A 20179-nucleotide genomic window follows, 5' to 3' on the forward strand; every position below is an offset into this window, starting at 1 on the left:
TGCGTGTGTGTGTGTGTGCGTGCGTGCGTGCGTGCGTGCGTGTGTGTGTGTTATACTGCGATAACAGAGCAGACACATGCTTTCAGCACAGAGCAGAGGCGAGCAGACCCGAGGCGGAAGAGCTGTCATGGAGCTGAGTTCATTGCTCAAAGTCATCTGAATGAGACAGCATGAGTAAAAGTGTGTTTGTGTGTTTCTCACACACTAGATCGGATTTACAGGAATCAGCTGATCCGGTGAGTCTGTCAACAACTCACTATTGTACATCTAAAGTAGACTAGTGCTGATCAGATCACTTGACCATGCGGGATTATAGCTGACTAGACTACAAGAAAGTGCCACAACTGGGTATTTAGTACGATGACAGGACCATGATATTATTATGACATCTTAGAGAACTGTATGCAATAGTCAGAATGCAATATATATATATTTTTATATATATATATATATATATATATATATATATATATATATATATATATAGTGCTGTCAAATGATTAATCGCGATTAATCACATCCGAAATAAGTTTTTATATATATTTATTAATTTTATATTATATATCATATATTTATATAAATAATATATCATATTTTTCTTAAATATATACATGCATGTGTGTATTTATATATACATAATAAATATACACAGTACACAATATATTATGCAAACAAAAACGTTTATTTTGGATGTGATTAATCGCGATTAATCATTTGACAGCATATATATATATATATATATATATATATATATATATATATATATATATATATATTACACAGTCAAACCAAAATGTATTCAGACATTCACATTATCACAGTTTATTTGCTATAGTTTAGAAAATGGTAATAAAATATGACAAGAACTCAGAGTTAAACTCTCAGAACAAATTCATCTTGATAATGTCAGATAACTTTGATAGAAAGGTATGTAAAGGATTACAATAAAACAAAAATTATTCAGCTTTTAAATTGAAATACACAATTAGATATCAATTTCGGTCAACCAGTTATCAAGCAATGCTTAATTTAGTTCAGTCTGTGGTGTAAAAAGGTCGCATTAGCAATTAAAGAAATACACTTAAACAAAACACGATCAGGTCAAAGTGTCTGAATAATTTTGGTCCCAAATTTTTATGAATTTTACTGGTAATCCACTGGATGAAGAATTTTTGGGTGTAATATGTCCCAGTTCACTTTATTTTGCTATCCTCACTTACATAAATTGACTATAGTGTCATGCACTCACTAGTAAAAAAATATAGTATCTGGTGTCTGTCTATAATTTTTGGTTTGACTATATATTTAAATGGAACAGGTAATTGAACCTTTATACAAAATAAAATATAAAACTATAAAACATGTAAAACTATAAACTAAAAAGAAAATCTAAAAGAGTTTGCATATGTGTTATGTTTTGTATTATTTTTTTTTTAAACACCAGGCTTTTATGACTCATATAGTATGATGCAGTGACAATACGCAGCTCATCTTCACAGAGAAAAAACACCTCAGTTTGATTCAGAGGTGTCATGTGCAGTAGCTGATATTCATATAGCCCAAAAGATGAAATTCTGATAGTTCATAATTGAGATTTTTATAATAATATAGCAGACTACTTGTCACTCTATATCTCCTAATAATATATCTTAATAAGATGATATTTAAATGCTTAGTTTTATGATAAAAGCTCTGTAGTTTTTATCTTGGGGAGCAAAACATTAAAATGCAATGATGATTAAGAGATGAAAAAATAAATGTTTCTCAAAAGCATGTTGCTTCAGTTTCAATGTATTTAAAAAATGATATATGGATATGCAAGTAAACTTAAATTGCTTCAGTCCAGTAAATATTTATCTTGAAATAATAATAATATAAAAGTTATTATTAAGTTTGCTTTATAAAAGTCATTCAGCACATCAACCTGAAGGGAGACGTTTTGATAATTATACTAAAAAGCCTTTGGAGCTTAGAAATTCAGAGGCCTTAGAAATTCATATCAGATATGATATAATAGGCTTCATAAGGTTAAAGGTTCACTAGACAGTGCCATATATATTCATATAGTAACTTTGCTACAAAATGTTTGGTTAGAAGCACATTTACATATTCACTAGATATGTATGACTTTTATATTTTGTATTCTAACAATAAAAAGCAACACAGAACTGTGATTTGAATAAACTACTGAGGATTTTTCTTTGCTTTCAGAGTGTTGTGGTACTTTACAGTTGTTTACCCTTCTGCCTGGTTATGAGCGGCCTGCGGTCAGCCTGAAGATGGGTGATCTCTCAGTGAATAGCTCCATCTTCAGCAGCAGGGATGGATCTGACCCCCCCTCCGTCCCTCCCTGCATGTCAGTCGACAAGCTCCTTCCAGCCCTGCTCGAGTGCTTTGGGATCATTCTCTGCGGATACGTCGCGGGCCGCACAAACATCATCCCAGCCACGCAAGCTAAAGGACTGGGCAGCTTTGTGTCCAAGTTTGCGCTTCCAGCTCTGCTTTTCAAAAACATGGTGCTGCTGGACTTTGGCGACGTAATCTGGCCTTTTTTCTTTAGTATTTTGGTGGCTAAAGTGACTGTGTTCTTCTTTGTGTGTGTCCTCACACTTTTGGTGGCAGACAGAGAGAGCCGTTTCTCCAAAGCTGGCCTCTTCTCCATATTTGCCACACAGAGTAATGACTTTGCTCTGGGGTTCCCTATAGGTAAGTAAAAATAAGTAAAAAAAAAAATACTACAGCATGTGTAATAGACCTGTTACCATGAGAAAACTCCATATTATGGGTAACAGAACAAATCCAAAAAAAGAACTAAATCCACAAATCATGAAAAACTTGAATCTGTGATATTTCTGACTGTTCTTTCGCTCTCATTTTCAAGTTATCTTCAAGCATTATGAGTTTGTAGGTTGCTGTACAGCCTGTTAGTTTAGTTTGAGGTTATTTTTCACAGTCTTGAATGCATTTCCAGGGCTTGGCACATAGTACTAGTATGATTCACACAATACCTCACCTCAGTCAGCACGTGCCCAAAATTCAACATTAAGAAGTGGTTAAATAACGTCAGCTGTTGTTTCAATATTGAAAAAAAATCATTGAAACAACATTAAGTGGTAAATGATTGTAAAAAGGTTAAAGGGATATTCTACCCCAAAATGAAAATTTTGTCATTAATCTCTTACCCCCATGTCGTTCCAAACCCGTAAAAGCTTTGTTCGTCTTCATAAAACAATTTAAGATATTTTGGATGAAAACCGGGAGGCCTGTGACTGTCCCATAGACTGCCAAATAAATAACAGTGTCAAGGTCCAGGAAAGTATGAAAACATTGTCAGAATAGTCCATCTGCCATCAGTGATTCAACCATAACTTTATGAAGCGACGAGAATACTTTTTGTACACGAAGAAAACAAAAATAATGACTTTATTCAACAATTCGTCTCTCTGCATCAGCGTAGTGCCATTTTGGAGAATATGAGCTCAACACGGGCAGCGTACGCTCTCTTTCAGCGTACGTTTTCTTTCAAATAAAAGCGTAAATACACGTAGAAAATGTATCCTTGTGTCACGGCTAACACAGAAGAGCATAAGCTTCTAAATCAGTGTTGAAAATGTAAATGTTGAAAAGATGTTGAAATAACATTGCTATATCAACATCGATTTGCAAAACTGAAACAAAATCATAAGCGATTCAACTAGTGCTGGGCAATGTTTAATCATGATTAATCACATCCAAAATAAAAGTTTTTGTTTATTAAATATAAATATAAATGATTGGTAAATATTGATAGCCTGAATGCACTGCAAGTCACTTTGGATAAAAGTGTCTGCTAAATGCATAAATTAAATTTAATTTAATTTAGATATATGTATGTGTACTGTGTATATTTATTATTTTCTGTATATATAAACACACACACATACAGTATATATTTTGAAAATATTTACATGTATTTACTTGTATATATTTATATTAAGATAATTTATATTATAAATAAAAACAGTATATTTAATATATAAACAATATATTTTTTCTTAAAAATATGCATGTGTGTGTATTTATATATACATGATAAATATTCACAGTACACACATATATATTATGTGTACAAAAACTTATATTTTGCATGCGATTAATTGATTAATTGATGCTCCATGATATTGATGCCCCTGTGAATGAATGTAAAAATGTTGATATGTGGATATACTGTATTTATTTATTTTTTCAAGCTATAAATACAGAGAATAAGCCTTAAGGCTGCTTCAGACCAATAATGATGTCTTTAACAATAATGGCATATATATATAATTAAACATTACAATTGTGTGGCTGTCAATGTTTTTATCGTTTATTCACAGAAAAAATATAATTCTGATAGTGATTCCAATTATATTGTTCCTCTGTGTCATTATCATCATATCAGTGGTGTCAACTTCACTGTTATCATAGAATTAGAATGATTTATACAATTTTAAAGATATAGTTATCGTACTTGTTGTGCATGGGCCTTTAAACTGTAAAAGTATATAGTACTGGATGATAGTGTAAGCTAAATGGTGTTCCATTAACCTTTAACCTAGAAATTGTGCAAACAAAAAGCCAAATGGAACTGAAACATGAATTTACGTGTACTTTGCTTCTTGTTTCCACCACATGCTGCTGTAACAAACCCATATTATCTTCTGTCTTCCACAGGAGAGTCCAAGCTGCTCTTTTTGGTATAATAAAAGTGGAGCATTTGCTCGTATTCAGCCATGGCTCTTAAAACCAGTGCTGTTTGGTGCCTTCATAAATTTATGGTTTATAAAAAAGAACACCTTGGACATTGTGATAAACATCTCCTTTTGTGAAGGAAGAAAGAAAGAAAGAAAGAAAGAAAGAAAGAAAGAAAGAAAGAAAGTGTTTGGAACCAAATTAGTGTTAGCAAATAATGGCAAAATGTTGAGTCTTGTTTTGTCTGATCCTAATTGTCTCTCTCTGCTCCACAGTTGAAGCTCTGTACCGAAACACTCATCCCGAGTATCTGCAGTACATCTACCTGGTTGCTCCCGTCTCCCTCATGGTCCTGAACCCGCTGGGCTTTGCTCTCTGTGAGGTGCAGAAGCGGAGGACAGGTGAACCTCAGCAGCAGAGGAAGCTGCGAGTGCTGGGTTCGGTGCTCCTTCAGGTGCTCAAGAACCCTATTGTCTTTATGGTGGTGATCGGGGTCATTTCTCACTTCCTGCTGGCCCAGAAGATCCCGCCCTTCATGGAGGAGTTTGTAGATGGCCTGGCGAACTCATTTGGAGGAGCAGCGCTGTTTTATCTGGGTCTGACCATGGTGGGTCAGCTGAAGAAGCTTACCCGCTCCACTGTGGTGGCGCTTATTCTCCTCATCACGGCAAAACTGTAAGTCTACCATGCAAATGAGCAGTAAAAGTTGAAATATTCTGTCGAACACAGAATTAGAAGTTTAGCAGAATGTCCATGCTGCTCTTTACCATTCAAACTGTTAAAGGGACAGTTCACCCAAAAATGAAAATCACTTACTTGCCCTCATATGTTCCAGAGCCTTATGAATTTCTTTCTTCTGTTAAACACAAAAGAAGATATTTTGAAGAATGCTGGTAAACGAACAGTTGCTGGTATTTTTTATAAGAAGAAAATTCATACAAGTTTTAAATTACTTGAGGGTGAGTAAATGATGACAAAGTATTACATTTTTTTCTGTGAACTATCCCTTTAAGATTCTAAATGGACCAAAAGAGCACCATAAAAATAGTCCATTTGGCTTGTGTACGACTTGGGGCTGGTCAATTATGGCGGAAATTATAATCACGATTATTTTGGGCAATATTGTAATCACAATTATTTAACACAGTTATGAGTGGACCGCGTGACCAAAACTTTATACGAGTGATTTATTTAAAGATAGCAATATATATCAGATATATATTTTCTGTAAATAAGGTTACTGTGACATCTACATTTTATATACCAGTGAAATTTCAATTCTCAACACCACAGCAGAATAACTCATCTAAGTAAAAAAAGAAAATCCTCAAAAAAGTATTACAAATAATAACACAGTCAGTTATACAATAAAAACAAAACGCGAAACGACAAATACAACAGAAAAAAAAGATTAAAATGAAACAAACAGTAATTTAAGTTTTTTTTTCTAAAGTTTTCAGCTAACAGCCTGCTACAGAAATAGAATAACTGAACATAAAATAAAACAGCATAGTCTTCTTTTTATGAATTAAACTTGCTTTGTTTCTTATTAAAGCTACAAAAGTCCTTCAGTCAGGAGCAGTGAGGGGTTACGTCTTTGTATTTTGTTGTTTGATTAATATTAAGCACACAGTCGGCAGCAGGAATATTAGGCTGCTGTCACTTTAAGAGCTGCATGGATCCAATTTACATGTTTGTTCACAGTACAAATTCTATTTTTAAAAACATGAATAAATCTAATAAACGTTAATAAAAACCAAGCACGTCTTATTTTGCGAGTCACGTGATTTTACTGATTTGCACGTGAAATTGGGCTTTTATGGAGGAGCAAATGCGCACTGTTTGAAAGGGGTGGAAAGGGGCACAATAATGTTTTATCTTGATTATTGTATTTTCAAAATCGTTGAAGGCCGAAATCAAAATCAAAACTGTATTTCGATTTAATTATCTTCTGAAACCATATGATAGCTTTGCCTTGAACTGTACATCAGTAGCATATCAGAATTACATTTATCTTCCACCACATTATTAGGAGTAATCTTTGCATGTTTTACTAAGTCGAGAAAACTAATTTAATGTTCTTGCCCTCGGGTCGTTAGAGTCTGTAAATATGCAGGTAGCAGCTTCCAGTGTGACTTGGCAACAGCACAGTGTTTGTCCAATGGGAATGTTTCTCAGAGCGTCAACAGAGTTAATCTATGTACTTTTAAGCTTAGTTAGAGGACATTGTCCGTGACAACTGATCTGTTTGACCTGCTCATGTTTGTCCTGTATCCTCCCAAACTCTTTTTCTGTTCTTCTTACTTGTATTGATGAGTAAGATTAAACATAATGTTGTTGACAGTGCTAAAAGTGGGTCCTGTAATCTGAAGTCCTTGGTTTCCTTATGGTTTGATTGCATAATGCAGAACTCATCTGTTCATCCGTGGCCTCTTTAGGCTGGTGATGCCTCTGATCTGTAGAGGGATGGTTGAGGTTTTGGACCGTGGAAGCAGGAGCTCGATGAACCACACCAGTCTGTCAAACTACGCTTTCCTGTATGGAGTCTTTCCCACTGCCCCGAGTGTGGCCATTTATGCATCACATTACAACATGGAGCTGGAAGTGGTATGTGCATTGTGTAGATGTGTCTAGCACCTTTATTTATTTGTGACCCTGCAGCACAAAACCAGTCTTAAGTCGCTGGGGTATATTTGTAGCAATAGCCAACAATACACTGTATGGGTCAAAATTATAGATTTTTCTTTTATGCCAAAAATCATGAGTATATTAAGTAAAGATCCTGTTCTTTGAAGATATTTTGTACATTTCCTACCGTAAATATATCAAAACTTAATTTTTGATTAGTAATATGCATTGCATTTGGGCAACTTGATTTGGGCAACTTTAAAGGTGATTTTCTCAATATTTTGATTTTTTTGCACCCTCAGATTCCAGATTTTCAAGTAGTTGTATCTCGATAGGTAAAAATGTATAGCCTGAATGCACTGTAAGTCGCTTTGGATAAAAGCATCTGCTAAATGCATAAATTTAATTTAATTTAATTTAATCTCGACCACATATTGTCATATCCTAACAAAACATACATCAATGGAAAGATTATTCATTCATCTTTCAGATGATGTATAAATCTCAATTTCAAAAAATTGACCCTTATGACTTGGTTTTGTGGTCCAGAGTCATATTTAAGAAAACAAATCAATAAATTGATCAAAAGTGACCGTTAAGTCTTTAAAAACGAAATCAGCGTATTATTATGATTTCTGAAGGATCATGTGACACTAAAGACTTGAAAATTCAGCTTTGCATAACAGGAATAAATTACATCTACAGTTTTTTCAAAAATATTACTGTATTCTTGGTAAACGTTTCTAAAACATTAAAAAAGTTTATAGACTTCATACTTTTGATGTCATTCAATCCACATCCAGCTGAATTTGGATCTTCCCTGTTCGGTTGTATGTGTCTCCATATTAGAAATTATATTCTACATTTGCATAATTATTTTTTACTTGACACCACTCCCATGCCACACTTAATTAAATTGTAATGTTATTTAATTAGTTACATTTCGATTGACTCGTGTAGATTATCAAAGTATTTTTGTGATGATCAGCTCTTATTTGTCGCGTTCAGGTGACCTCAGGGATGGTGATGGGCACGTTTCTGTCTGCTCCCATCATGTATGTGTCTGCCTGGCTGTTGACCATCCCGTGGATGGACTCGGATCCACTAGCGTCAGCGCTGCAGCACGTCAGCTTCAACATCAGCATTATCAGCCTCCTTGCATTGGTGAGTATTGAGGGTTTTCATTTCTCTTCCCTTCACTCTTCATGTTTTATCTGGTTTTGCTTCCTCTTAAAGACATGAATAGTTACAATGTGTTGATTTTGCTGTCGTCCCTCGTGCTGGTGGTGAGAGAGCACACGTTTGTGCTACTTCTGCTCTCATGCAGGTGATTGACGGAGATGCCGTGGAAACCAGGAATTAAATGGATTTTAATGGACACGCTGTTTGAAATCTGAAATGATGTAAAATAATGTTTTTTGTTTTGTTTTTTAGGTAATTGAGAAAAGATTTAATGATTCTGTGTCTGGATTTTTGTCTGGGTCTATAAATGTATTCAAAATACATTATTAATTTATTAAAAAGTTAAATGGATTAAAACACTAGTAATATGTTATTAAAAAAATAATATTTTTGTCATAATCTTTTTTCCATTTTAAGTTAGTTCAAGCTGTAAAATGTCATGTGACAATAATTTTAATTAATAATTTAAATAATAATTCACGATATTTGTAAACATATTGGAAAAATGTATACTTTTATACAGTTGTTTAAAAGCTTTTGTAAAATAGGTAATAAATAACAATAATAAATAAGGTGTGTGCACTCATGTATTGAAGGTAAAAAAGAAAAAAAATATATAAAATAATAAAAAACAAAACAACAACATTTTATTACGTGGTTATACCACATGACAAACATAGTCAAAATAAAATAATTTTATTATAATCTTTTTACCATTTTAAGTTATTTCAAGCTGTAAAATATCATGTGACACAATTATTTAAATTGATCATTTAAATAATAATTCACGATTTTTTTAAACATATTGGGAAAATGTATTCTTTTACCACGTGACAAACATAGTCGTTAAATTTGAACTTTTGTTGAAAAAGGCATAAATGTTTTTCAAAACCATATGACACTAAAATGAATATGAAGAGTAAATTTTTTTGGTATTTTTTTAAGTTTTTCGTTTGTTTTAAATGCCCTTATTTGTCATTTCACATAAGATAAAGCCATATCAAGATTATTTAGGGAAAAATCTGATGAGTAGAGTTCATTCAGCTACACAACAAAACGCTGATAAAATCAGCTCGTTATAAAAATGGACAATGGATTTTTCTTTGGTTTTGACATCAAACATGCACACGTTGAGGCCAGTAAAGGTGTTTACGTGCAAAGTGAAACTGGGTTAAGGGCAACAATTAATGTGCACAGATCAGAAAAGAACTGCTGGTGTTTGCACAATCCCACATGTTATCAGTGTATCAAGCATAATCATTGTGAGATGCATGTAAACACTCTTTTTTACTTTAAGTTGTTATGATCATTGAAATTCAAACACTTCACAGAATGTCTAGTGTAGATGTTGGTTGCAGTGTTTCCAATCTCAGATTGTATCATGCTGTTGTCAGATGCATCTGTTGACACTTCCTTCCTCTTTGTGTTCAGCTTGAGAAAAAAACAAGAAACTGAAATTTGGTTTAAGCTTATACAGTATATAACAATATTCAAGCATATGCATCCACACACACACACACACTGAATCAGTTAAACTGGTTTTGAGAGGTTACTGTAGGTAAATGTTCACACTGTGCAAGAGGGGATGGAAACATGTTGTGCTAAAAGTATTCAAACTCTGGCCTGCACTTCTCTGAAATGCTCTGTTCATGTTTGTTCTTCCTGTCCCTGCAGGTGTGGAGTGTTGCAGTCATGCTACTGAGCAGAAAGTTTCACAGAATTCCTCACATCTTCACCATTAATCTTTTTGTGGCGCAGGTGAGCTTGAAATTAGTAGTTGCTTGGTTTTAGAGACACTGTTATATGAGCTAAAGGGATGCTCAAGGGTTCGATTAGGCACTAGTAGAAATGGTGGTGGGAGAAACTGGAGCAAGAGAGCGGGTCCCAGTTAGAGGATTTATTTGGATTATTTCTGCATGTATGAAGTAGTACAGGCACTGTGTGTGCACGTGTGTGTGGTCTTCAATGAACAGAGGAAGCAAAATACAATGTAAAAGTTGTAAATGTATACAATATTAAGACTAAAATAAAGTGTATGACCATTATACATAGCAGTAGCAATAATAATTCAAGTAATCTAAACAGCTGCATTCAAGTGTATCATTTATAAATTATAGACAAGGGTACAATCTAAATAATACTGTGGAATATATGCAACTAGGTGTTATCAAAGGACCTTCAACTAGGTCTGCATGCAGTTTACCTGAACGTATACATATTATTAAAAGGGGTTATATGATGCGATTGAAATTTTTTCTTTCTCTTTGGAGTGTTACAAGCTCTTGGTTCATAAAGAAGATCTGTAAAGTTGCAAAGACTAAAGTCTCAAATCCAAATAGATATTCTTTATCAAAGTTAAGACTCTGCCACCCTCCTTAAACGGCTCATTCAAACACGCCCCCACATCTCTACGTCACTATGTGGAAATATTTGCATAATGCTGCCCAAATGTTCAAGCAAAGAAGAAACCGTGGTTTCAGTAACCGGAGTTAGTGTTGAGGCAGTCATGTCAGGGAGATGCTGTGTGTATCTAGGAGAAAGCAAAAACACTTTATTTGGTCCTCCGAAAGTAGATGCTGTTAGGAATCTTTAAGATTACTTACAACAGAACAGCAACGCATTTTATGGACGACCGTTTCATGAACCTAAGAGAGGAGGTAATTCTGACTTTGCTAAAACAATCTGGCACTTCGGAATCTGCTACTGTAAGTATGTTTTGTTATTAGTTTAAGTATTTGCTATTGACTGTTCAATAGTATCTGTGTGTGTGTGTGTGTGTGTGTGAGAGAGAGAGAGAGAGAGAGGGAGAGAGAGACGGTCACAAAGTGGAGTCAGCTGTCTTATCCGTCTGTGGCTTGTGTACTGCAAACACACATGAGCTTCATCACTGTGTCTGTCACGCGACTCTGTTCCCCTTTCGGGCTTGAATTGATGGTAAAACTAAGGACATTATTAACTCTCTTTACATTTATTTTGAAAAATTAAGCTCGTGATTATGGAAAGGGGTGTTACATTTCCGACGAGTGCTTGCAGATCCGGCCAATCACAATGCACTGGGTCAGCTGGCCAATCAGAGCAGGCTGTTCTTGTCAGAAGGAGGGACTTTGTAGAGGCGGGGCATAGAGGACCTACAATAATGTACAGTATTTGAAAAATAGTGTGGTTTTTGAACATTAAAGCATGTCCACATATTCTGTTACACCAAATACACAAAATAATGATCTTTAAAAAAGTAAATTAATTATTAAATTATTATTTGAACTAGTAACAGTTCTCATATGACATGTGAAATATTTAAGTTTGAACAGCTTGGAAGGTAAACAGATAATACAGAGTTCTGGCATGAATCTCTCGATGGCGCCGTCCGATAGGTCTAACTCAATCTGACCTAATGACATCATCACATGGCACAGCTGACTGGTTCTCTCCTGTATCCATAGCCAATGAGCACTCTGCTTAACATTCAGATATATGACTAGTGCTTGCAGTAGCAGTTGCAGCTTGCTTCAGAAACCCTCCACCTTCCCCAGCTCCACCTGTATAGATCTGCTATGTGGTGATTCATGTATGCTATATGGGGGTTATTTCATGCATGTTATATTTGCAACAGCAATATTTTTTACATGCTTACAGCAGCATATTGTGGATGTATTGGCAGTAGCAAGTCTCTGTACTTGCTCTGCCGCAGAAGCAGCGTAGCAGATCTATTCTGCCAAGACCAAATATATTAACATCAGGTACATTTACATGGACACTTTTTGCTTCCATCGGAATGAATTCTGATTGACGAATCCGAATGTAGTGTTTACATGAACGCTAAATAAAGTGATCGGGTTGATATGCGCTTTATATGTCACAAGCTTCTGATCGGATTTACTCTTTTGACATGCGCACACTGCATGAATATACAGAGTTTCCCGCTGTTGTCGCATACTGTTTTAAAAAGCACACATGATATTTATCTACTTTGGGTCCTAATTAGGTGACGACCAGCATATGAACTGTTGTGCAGTGCTGATTACTTAAAAAAATAAAAATAAAAATTAGTAAAAGCATGTCATGTACATTACCATGCCAATCCCTCTGAGAGTCATGATAGAACTTACTTCTTAATCATTCACTCACAGGAACAACAAACATGCAGTCCGTACTCTTGCACAAAAGAAAGAGAAGTCAGTCTTTCTGCTATAGACTGCCCCTGAGACTTGTTCAGGCATGTCTTGACTTGTCTCTTCCTACAACTTTACTCTTCCATTAATATCACAAATATGTTTCTGAACATTTCAATTAATATGAAAGTGAAGTCAAAATGCAACCTGATGATTTGTTCACTGCACATTCTGCACAAACTAATACTGCCGTGTGTTTGTAGTTATTAGCCTGTGTTGGGATGATAGCGTGGATCTTCATGGCAGAGCAGGACAACTTCCTGGGTCAGGTGTTGACCTTTACTCTACTGTATGGCTCTCTCTACAGCACCTTTATTTGGCCTGGTGAGTCATTCGAGTTTGTCTGTTCCATAACATCTGATTCAACACCATTAAACACTACCTGGTCCACACAACAGCATTAAAAAAAAAAAAAAAAAAAAATATATATATATATATATATATATATATATATATATATATATATATATATATATATATATATATATAAATATAAATATTTTATAAATGATCTATCAAAAAAAAAAATAACTGTGGACATAAAAAATAGAAAGTGGGCTTGTTTAGTTTAATCAGCTGTGGTTTTTGCGATGCAACTAGGGTAGATCTGCTGACAAGAAATAAACTGTAATGTTAGTAACTAAACATTTCTTATGTAAGTACGTGGATTAATCCAAAGTTATGTCATGAAACTCTAGATGCCGCAGGTGGATTCAAACTCAGTATGATTTAATTACATCATTATTCACATGGCGCAGGGGACTGGTTTCTTTCGCATCAGCAGCCAGTGAGCTCGCTACTTAACATTCAAATACTTAGCTAGTGCTAGTTGAGCAGTTGCATCGCATTTCGGAAACCCTCCACCTTCCCCAGCTCCACCTTATGGATCATGGGGTAATGTTATGTATGTTATATATGGGGGTTATTGTCTGTTTTTGTTTCTGGTTGTGTTTGAATAATGTTATTCATTGTGTTGTGAAGGTCTGATCGCTCTGTCTCTGCTCCTCATGAGGAGACGTGAGGAGGTGAACTTCAGGCCAGGGCTCACTGTGATCACGGGCTGGGGGTGAGTGGCACATACAGGACAGTTACATAATGACCAACTGTGGTACTGTACGTGATGAATAGGGCAGAATCGATCGATGCTCAATAATATGCTGCATGCATACTGCAGTATAAACTGACTATGAGGTCTGAGATTGTTTGTCAATATATTAGTTAGTTATTACAAATAAAATTTAGTTTTACCATTATGTCAAAACTACATTACCCACAATCCAGTCAGAGAAGTTGTTGTTGTGTTGTAAATAAAAAAAAAAATTAGCAATGATTTAATTACACTGACTTTTACCATTGTCCTTCTGATTTAATTTCACGGTATCTTTGTAATATTGTGATTCGCCTTGGATCTAAATGATTTGGTTATTATAACCTTTAATTGAAGAAATTCTGAAGATACTTCTGAAACCAGGGCTGCTAAAAACAAACAAGCAGTCACTGTTGTGCTCTATTAGACAACTGAAATAAGTTTTCTAAGCCAAAAACACTGATATCTTCTGTTGTTTCTCTCTGTCTCTTGCAGGGTCCCGGTTCTGGCTGTCAGTGTCCTCCTCCTGACAGGCGAAAGATTGCCAAACACTATCGACTCTGCATTCTTTTATGGAAAGACGCAGGTATAAAACTGATGAAAGAAAGCCTTTCACGCTGTGCACAATACCACATGCCCTCTTTTAGACTGTGTGCGTTGTTGCTTTGCATCTGATCTGTTTGTTCAGATAATGTCGTCAGAGCTGGTTGATTAGTAATGGTGGAAAGGTAGCATGATAACAGGATACTACTGTCCATGACTCTGAATACACAATCTGTCCTCATGAACAAAAGAAAGTCCATTCCACCTTTATAGGCAGACTAAAACACAGTCTAATGTTTATTGGATTTCAAACCAGATGTCCATGCAACAAAAACTGGGCTATCAGTGTGAACCAGGCCCAAATATGACAACAACACTAGAACTATGTGTAGTTGTATGTAATTCAGCCCATCATATTTCATTATTTTTAACTGTAAGATGTTTTGTTTTTTTTTACAGTTGTTTTAATTTAGTTTTCCCCTGATGTAGATCAAGTTGGTGTGTTACTTACAAAGGATATTCACATAATGAGTGTATTTGTACTGAAATGTCGTTTGTGCGTTGTAGGTGACGTGCACGTCTGTGGTGTTATTCGTGAGCATTGTGCTGTGTGGCGTCTCGCTCACACTACTCAGCAGACGAACCCGAGACTATCACAGCCTTGAACGTGGATCGCTGTCTGACAGCGAGGAGGACACACACACAGAGCAGCCTGGAGCTAAAGGCAGCATCAACACAGGTGTGACACTCACTACTCCTCCTTTATAAAACTATGGGTCCAGAATCAAGGGGATCTTAAGAAAATTTCCGAAGATAGATTCTAAGACGTTCACAAGAATGTTCCTAAGTGCATTGTTGCGCTCTAACTTTCTTGTGCTCTCTCATCTGTTCTTGTTTGTGTATTTCGAATTCAGCAGAAACTCACGCTTATCGTGTCACTTCACAGTGTTCATGCACATCTTTAGTAATAGTTATATGTATTATATGCATCGTAATATTAATCGTTTTTTGCTATTTGAAACAACCCAATAAATGCATTAATCATCATCTTACCTTTGGGTATTTAAGACAAGTTAGAGGTTAAAATTGTAGTCAAGAAGAATTTTGTGAAGCTGACCCTTGAATACATAATAGCTTACGGTTTATCCCATGCTGTACAGTATATGTTTTATACTGCCCACTTATTATATAAAAACAGCATTATGGTTCTATGGTCACTGTGTGTGACCCTGTTTGTGTGTGTTTGTCAGACTGTCAGATGTGCGAGTGTGTGTGTGGCCCTCTGCAGTCCGTGCCTGACACGACAAGCACCCGAGAGGAAGCATCCATCCAAACAGGTTCTCTCTTTCTTTCAGGTCCTGTGTTCACTCACATTAGATAGATAAGAGATCAGCTCATCTTTATACACAGAAAGCTAACAGTGTGGTTACAGCACCTCTTTCTGCTCTTTGTGCATTTTCAGTGTAAATGTGAAGTCTATTTCAGTCTTGAACAGCAGCATGTCTGAAATATCATCTGCAAAGCATGGCATCAGTTATGCAAATGAAGAACGAAAAGCGTTTTTGATATTTATTGATATTGATATCTGTTCCTCATATGTGGGCCACTTTCTGGATACTTTTAAGACCTTTTGAGCATGGCAGACAAGGTCAACTGTAATGTTATTATATGTATGGAAAAGGTGCTTGAACATTGGTGTAAACTTGGAGTTTTAAATGAAATTGGGTTGAAATGTCCTTCATTTTCTTTAATGGCTTCTGCTTCAATAAAACCTCACTGAAAATCAATGGAATACATTTTGAAAGGCACAGATGTATATTCAAATATGCATAATATCGAATGCTGTTTTTAGGTCAGTGTAGCCAGCAGTGTGCATCCACAAGCTGTCTGCTGGTCGAGGAGGAACAGAAAGAGACAGACAGACAGAACACAGACATACAGTCGACGAGACATATGCTTGTGTGTCTGTTTCTGACAGTCAGTCTGCTCGCTGTGAGTACAGTCAATTACTTTGACATTATACCCATTACAAAAAGTACCATGGTATTACCACAAAAATGTATGAGGGTCAATAATGTGATAAATCTTTGTTTTTGTCCAGATCTATTAATGTATTCAAATATGCATTAAAATTACAATACTTAGAGTACCTCTTTTATGATTAACATATTTTTGTGCCACATAAGGTTTTTGCTTGCTTTGCATATGCCACCGCATTAGCTCATGTCAATATGCATGCCACTCTTATCTATGGGTGGGGTTTCACTGTTCTTCAGAGTCTGGTCATTCTTCTGTGAATGAATTGTGTGTGTGTGTGTGTGTGTGTGTGTGTGTGTGTGTGTTGTAGAATCTCTCCAGCTGTCTGTGGTGGCTCTTTAATAAAGATCCAGGGCGGCTGTATCTGGAGCTGCAGTTCTTCTGTGTTGTGGCCAACTTTGGGCAGGTAAACCTGTGCCTGTCACGTGTGTTGTGCTGAAGTCTAACTACAACTTTTACTGAAACACACGTCTCTTATTGTCTTTTACCTCTGCAGGGTCTCATTTCATTTGCCTTTTTCGGCCTCGACAAGCATTTGATTATTTCTCCGTTCAAAAAGAGGTAACTGAACAAAACTCTTTGCTTAAGCTTTATTAAAGGGGTTCATATGAAGATGAATCATATTTGCTGTGATCTTTTGAGAAATTATGAAAGCATACTTCCAATTACAATCTCCAGTTCAGGAAGTGCATTTATAGAGATTAAGCTGAAAAATGGCTTGTGACATGCATCTTCCACAGCTTAGAGCAAATGAATTCATTTGAATGCATTAACAACGTGTGACAATCCACGTTTACACATTAGTGATGAAAAATACATGCAATTCATCTTCAAACTTGCCAAAAAACAAATGGGACAGTTCTAGGTTCAGTGGATATTCCACGATTAGTTTATGGGCCAAAATGTCCACCTCTAATATTTGAAATTCTTGCATTGCACTCTATTATACAGCACTCTGTTTGTTGTCAGGATGACAAAAAGTTACTTTTTTTGTAACCCAGTTTGTGCCTCAATGGTCCAACAGCACTCGTTAAAATGATTGAGATGGCCACTCAAGTCAGAGTAGGTTTTAAGACTGCTAATAGCACATTATAAACGCATTGCATATCCTCTTTTTACCTTCACGCTACCAAGTCAAGGTAAGTAATTCAGGAAAAGCTGTATATAGAATAAATCCTTAAATGTCAGAGAAGAACTAATGATAACAGTGACATGTGTTGTTTCTGGCTGTGTGTAGCACCTGCTGCTCTGCAGATATTTCAGTGGCTGGAGCGAAGAACAAGAGCCCTGACCTCTTAATAGTTTGAGCGGCACATCTTCAGTTAGGACTGCTTTGTGATCCTGTTACAGTGTAATGCAGGATGGACCATTTAAAAACCTACAGCTTTCACAGTGCAGCAAAATGCTGTCTCTGATTGTACATTCAAATATGGCATTTTCATGAGTCTTAACGGCACAGCTGCATGTTTCATTTTAAGGGTCAGAGAGAGGGTGGAAAATTGGCATAAAAAACGTTATTGACATTTTTATAAGTGGTAAGGGAAATTAATAAATAATTAAATGGGCCATAGTCCACATTTTTGTAGCCTTTGTAGTAAAATTACTGGTTTAATGTCATTGTAATGTTAAAGTTTCTTCCAAAGCAGTTTTGAAAAATGTTTTTGTGGCTTTTCTTCAATAAATGGTCTGGATAGAGGAAGGAGCTTTTATTTATAAAGAGGTAGAAAAAATAGTTTTTAGTAGTTCACCCAAAAATGAAAAATTGCTGAAAATGTGCTCATCCTCAGGCCATCCAAGATGTAGATGAGTTTATTTCTTCATCAGATTTGGAGAAATGTAGCATTACATCATTTGCTCGGCATTGGATGCACTGCAAGTGAATGGGTGCCGTCAGAATGAGAGTCCAAACAGCTGATAAAAACATCACAATAATCCAATCACTCCAGTCCGTCAGTTAATATATAATGAAGTGAAAAGCTGTGTGTTTGTAAGAAACAAATCCATCATGAAGACGTTTTTAACCCCAAACCATTGCTTCTGGCTAAATATAGAAGTCTGCTATCCGTAATATTGCTTTCTTCAGTCAAAAGGGTGTCTTTTCTGAATCAGGAGAGAAATATGCACAGACCAAAACACTTCTAAACAAATATGTGGGTAAATTTTGAGTGTGAGGGAAAACAGGAGACAGATTTTTTTACTGGAGGAAGCATTATTATGGATTATGGAGTGGTATTTTGGCCAAAAGTGATGGTCTGAAGTTTAAAAACTTTGATGGTGAATTTATCATAAACACACAGTTTTTCACTCCTCAATACATTAACTGATAGACTGGAGTGGTGTGGATTATTGTAATGTTTATATCAGCTGATTGGACTCTCATTCTGACGGCACCCATTCACTGCAGAGGATCCACTGGTGAATACGTGATGCAATGCTACATTTCTCCAAATCTAAAGAAGAAGCAAACTCATCTACATCTTGGATGGCCTGAGGGTGAGCATATAAACTATAAACTCTTCCTTTAATGTGCATCTTTTAAAGTATTACACATGCAGTATACATAATAATAATAATAATCACAAACTGATTCAGGGGCCTTCTGTGTGTTGGTAAAGGTTAGTGAGCCTGTGGCAGGGTTGGGGTCAGGAGGTCACCGGCTCTGCAGCGTCTGAGGAGATCAGACTGACCTGTACTCAGTTCCTCACATATCATAAGGAGCAGTGTGTCAGAGACATCGTTCACAAGAAAAGGTGAGAGAACCTTCACTGCTCTCCATTTTTTTTGGCACTGAATTATCTGAATTAACCAATCATTTGCATGCATTTTTTTTTTTTTAAATGATAGTCTAATTTTGCATCTTACATCATGTTTGCATGACATTTGGATTTCTTTTTTCCAAACCTCTTCCTTTGCTTTCAAATCATCTGTCATTTCCTGTCTGTCTGCCGTCTGCTGCCCTCTCCTGTCTGTCAGTGTCTGGGTTGGGTTGTGTTGGGTGCAGTCGGTGACACATGCTCTGCTGTGCAGGTGTGGAGAGAGGAGCACCACAGAGACGTTTCTGGGCAGTGATCTGGTGCGCTGGCTGCAGAGCGTGGGATTGTCCAGCGGCCCGGGGGACGCTCTGGCGTACGGCTCACGTCTGCTGGAGGGAGGAGTCATTCAGCACATCACTCTCCAGCACAGCTTCCAGGATCAAGCTCTGCACTACCGCTTCACGTAGAGGCTGGCACACGCACATTTCAGTGAATTATTTATTCTACTGATACTACTAGTAATAACCAGATGAGAAAGTAGTTGTTTAAAATGAGGTCCTGAACACTTTAGCTACCTCACACATACCAGGGGTGACTGGAAATCCTGCTCATCTCTTTGAGTTTATTTTATTATTATTATTGTTTTGACATTATTATTATTATTGATCTGCCTGACATATTTTTTTCTATATTTTATTTATCAGTGGTGGATTTGAGTTGAATGTAAAGTCTAAGGTTTACAGCTGATTCTGCACCACACAGGCTGTTGTTGCAGTTTTGTAACGAGATTATTTTTCTTTTTTTTATGTTGTTTTACGTTATTATTATTATGTGGACAGTTAGCGAGTTATTTTTATGTTTAAGTCCTGCCAACTTACAGTTTCCACAATAAAACATTTCTCCGGATGAATCCTTCTGGATCGATTAACTTTACAAAACACTTCAGTGAAAGTGTTCATTGACTGCATGGGATAACTGTGCTTCACAGAAATAATATATTTAGTATTTTCTATTTAGATATAATTTTTATAAAAAATACATTTGTATAATTCAGAGGTGAATATACC

At 36.0% G+C, this 20179-nt stretch overlaps 1 protein-coding gene across 3 annotated transcripts; it reads left to right on the forward strand.

Moving 5' to 3' along the window:
* On the forward strand, window positions 1-19628 carry LOC109095668 (integral membrane protein GPR155-like). Of its 3 annotated transcripts, none has more exons than XM_042730748.1 (16): window positions 1-236; window positions 2212-2706; window positions 4989-5388; window positions 7122-7320; window positions 8350-8505; window positions 10198-10281; window positions 12896-13016; window positions 13674-13758; window positions 14275-14365; window positions 14890-15061; window positions 15573-15659; window positions 16175-16314; window positions 16670-16765; window positions 16856-16920; window positions 18975-19109; window positions 19361-19496. In XM_042730748.1, exons 2-16 carry the CDS (start codon window positions 2280-2282, stop codon window positions 19365-19367), a joined length of 2265 nt encoding a protein of 754 aa, XP_042586682.1. In that variant the 5' UTR covers window positions 1-236; window positions 2212-2279; the 3' UTR covers window positions 19368-19496. The 3 variants fall into 3 exon arrangements, with proteins under 3 accessions (XP_042586682.1, XP_042586680.1, XP_042586681.1); XM_042730746.1 differs by having other exon boundaries at window positions 2-236; window positions 19387-19628; XM_042730747.1 differs by having other exon boundaries at window positions 4-236; window positions 7152-7320; window positions 19387-19628.
* Window positions 19629-20179: the final 551 nt, after the last annotated feature.

Source organism: Cyprinus carpio, chromosome B9 (genome assembly GCF_018340385.1).
Source record: "Cyprinus carpio isolate SPL01 chromosome B9, ASM1834038v1, whole genome shotgun sequence".
Lineage (NCBI taxonomy): Eukaryota > Metazoa > Chordata > Actinopteri > Cypriniformes > Cyprinidae > Cyprinus > Cyprinus carpio.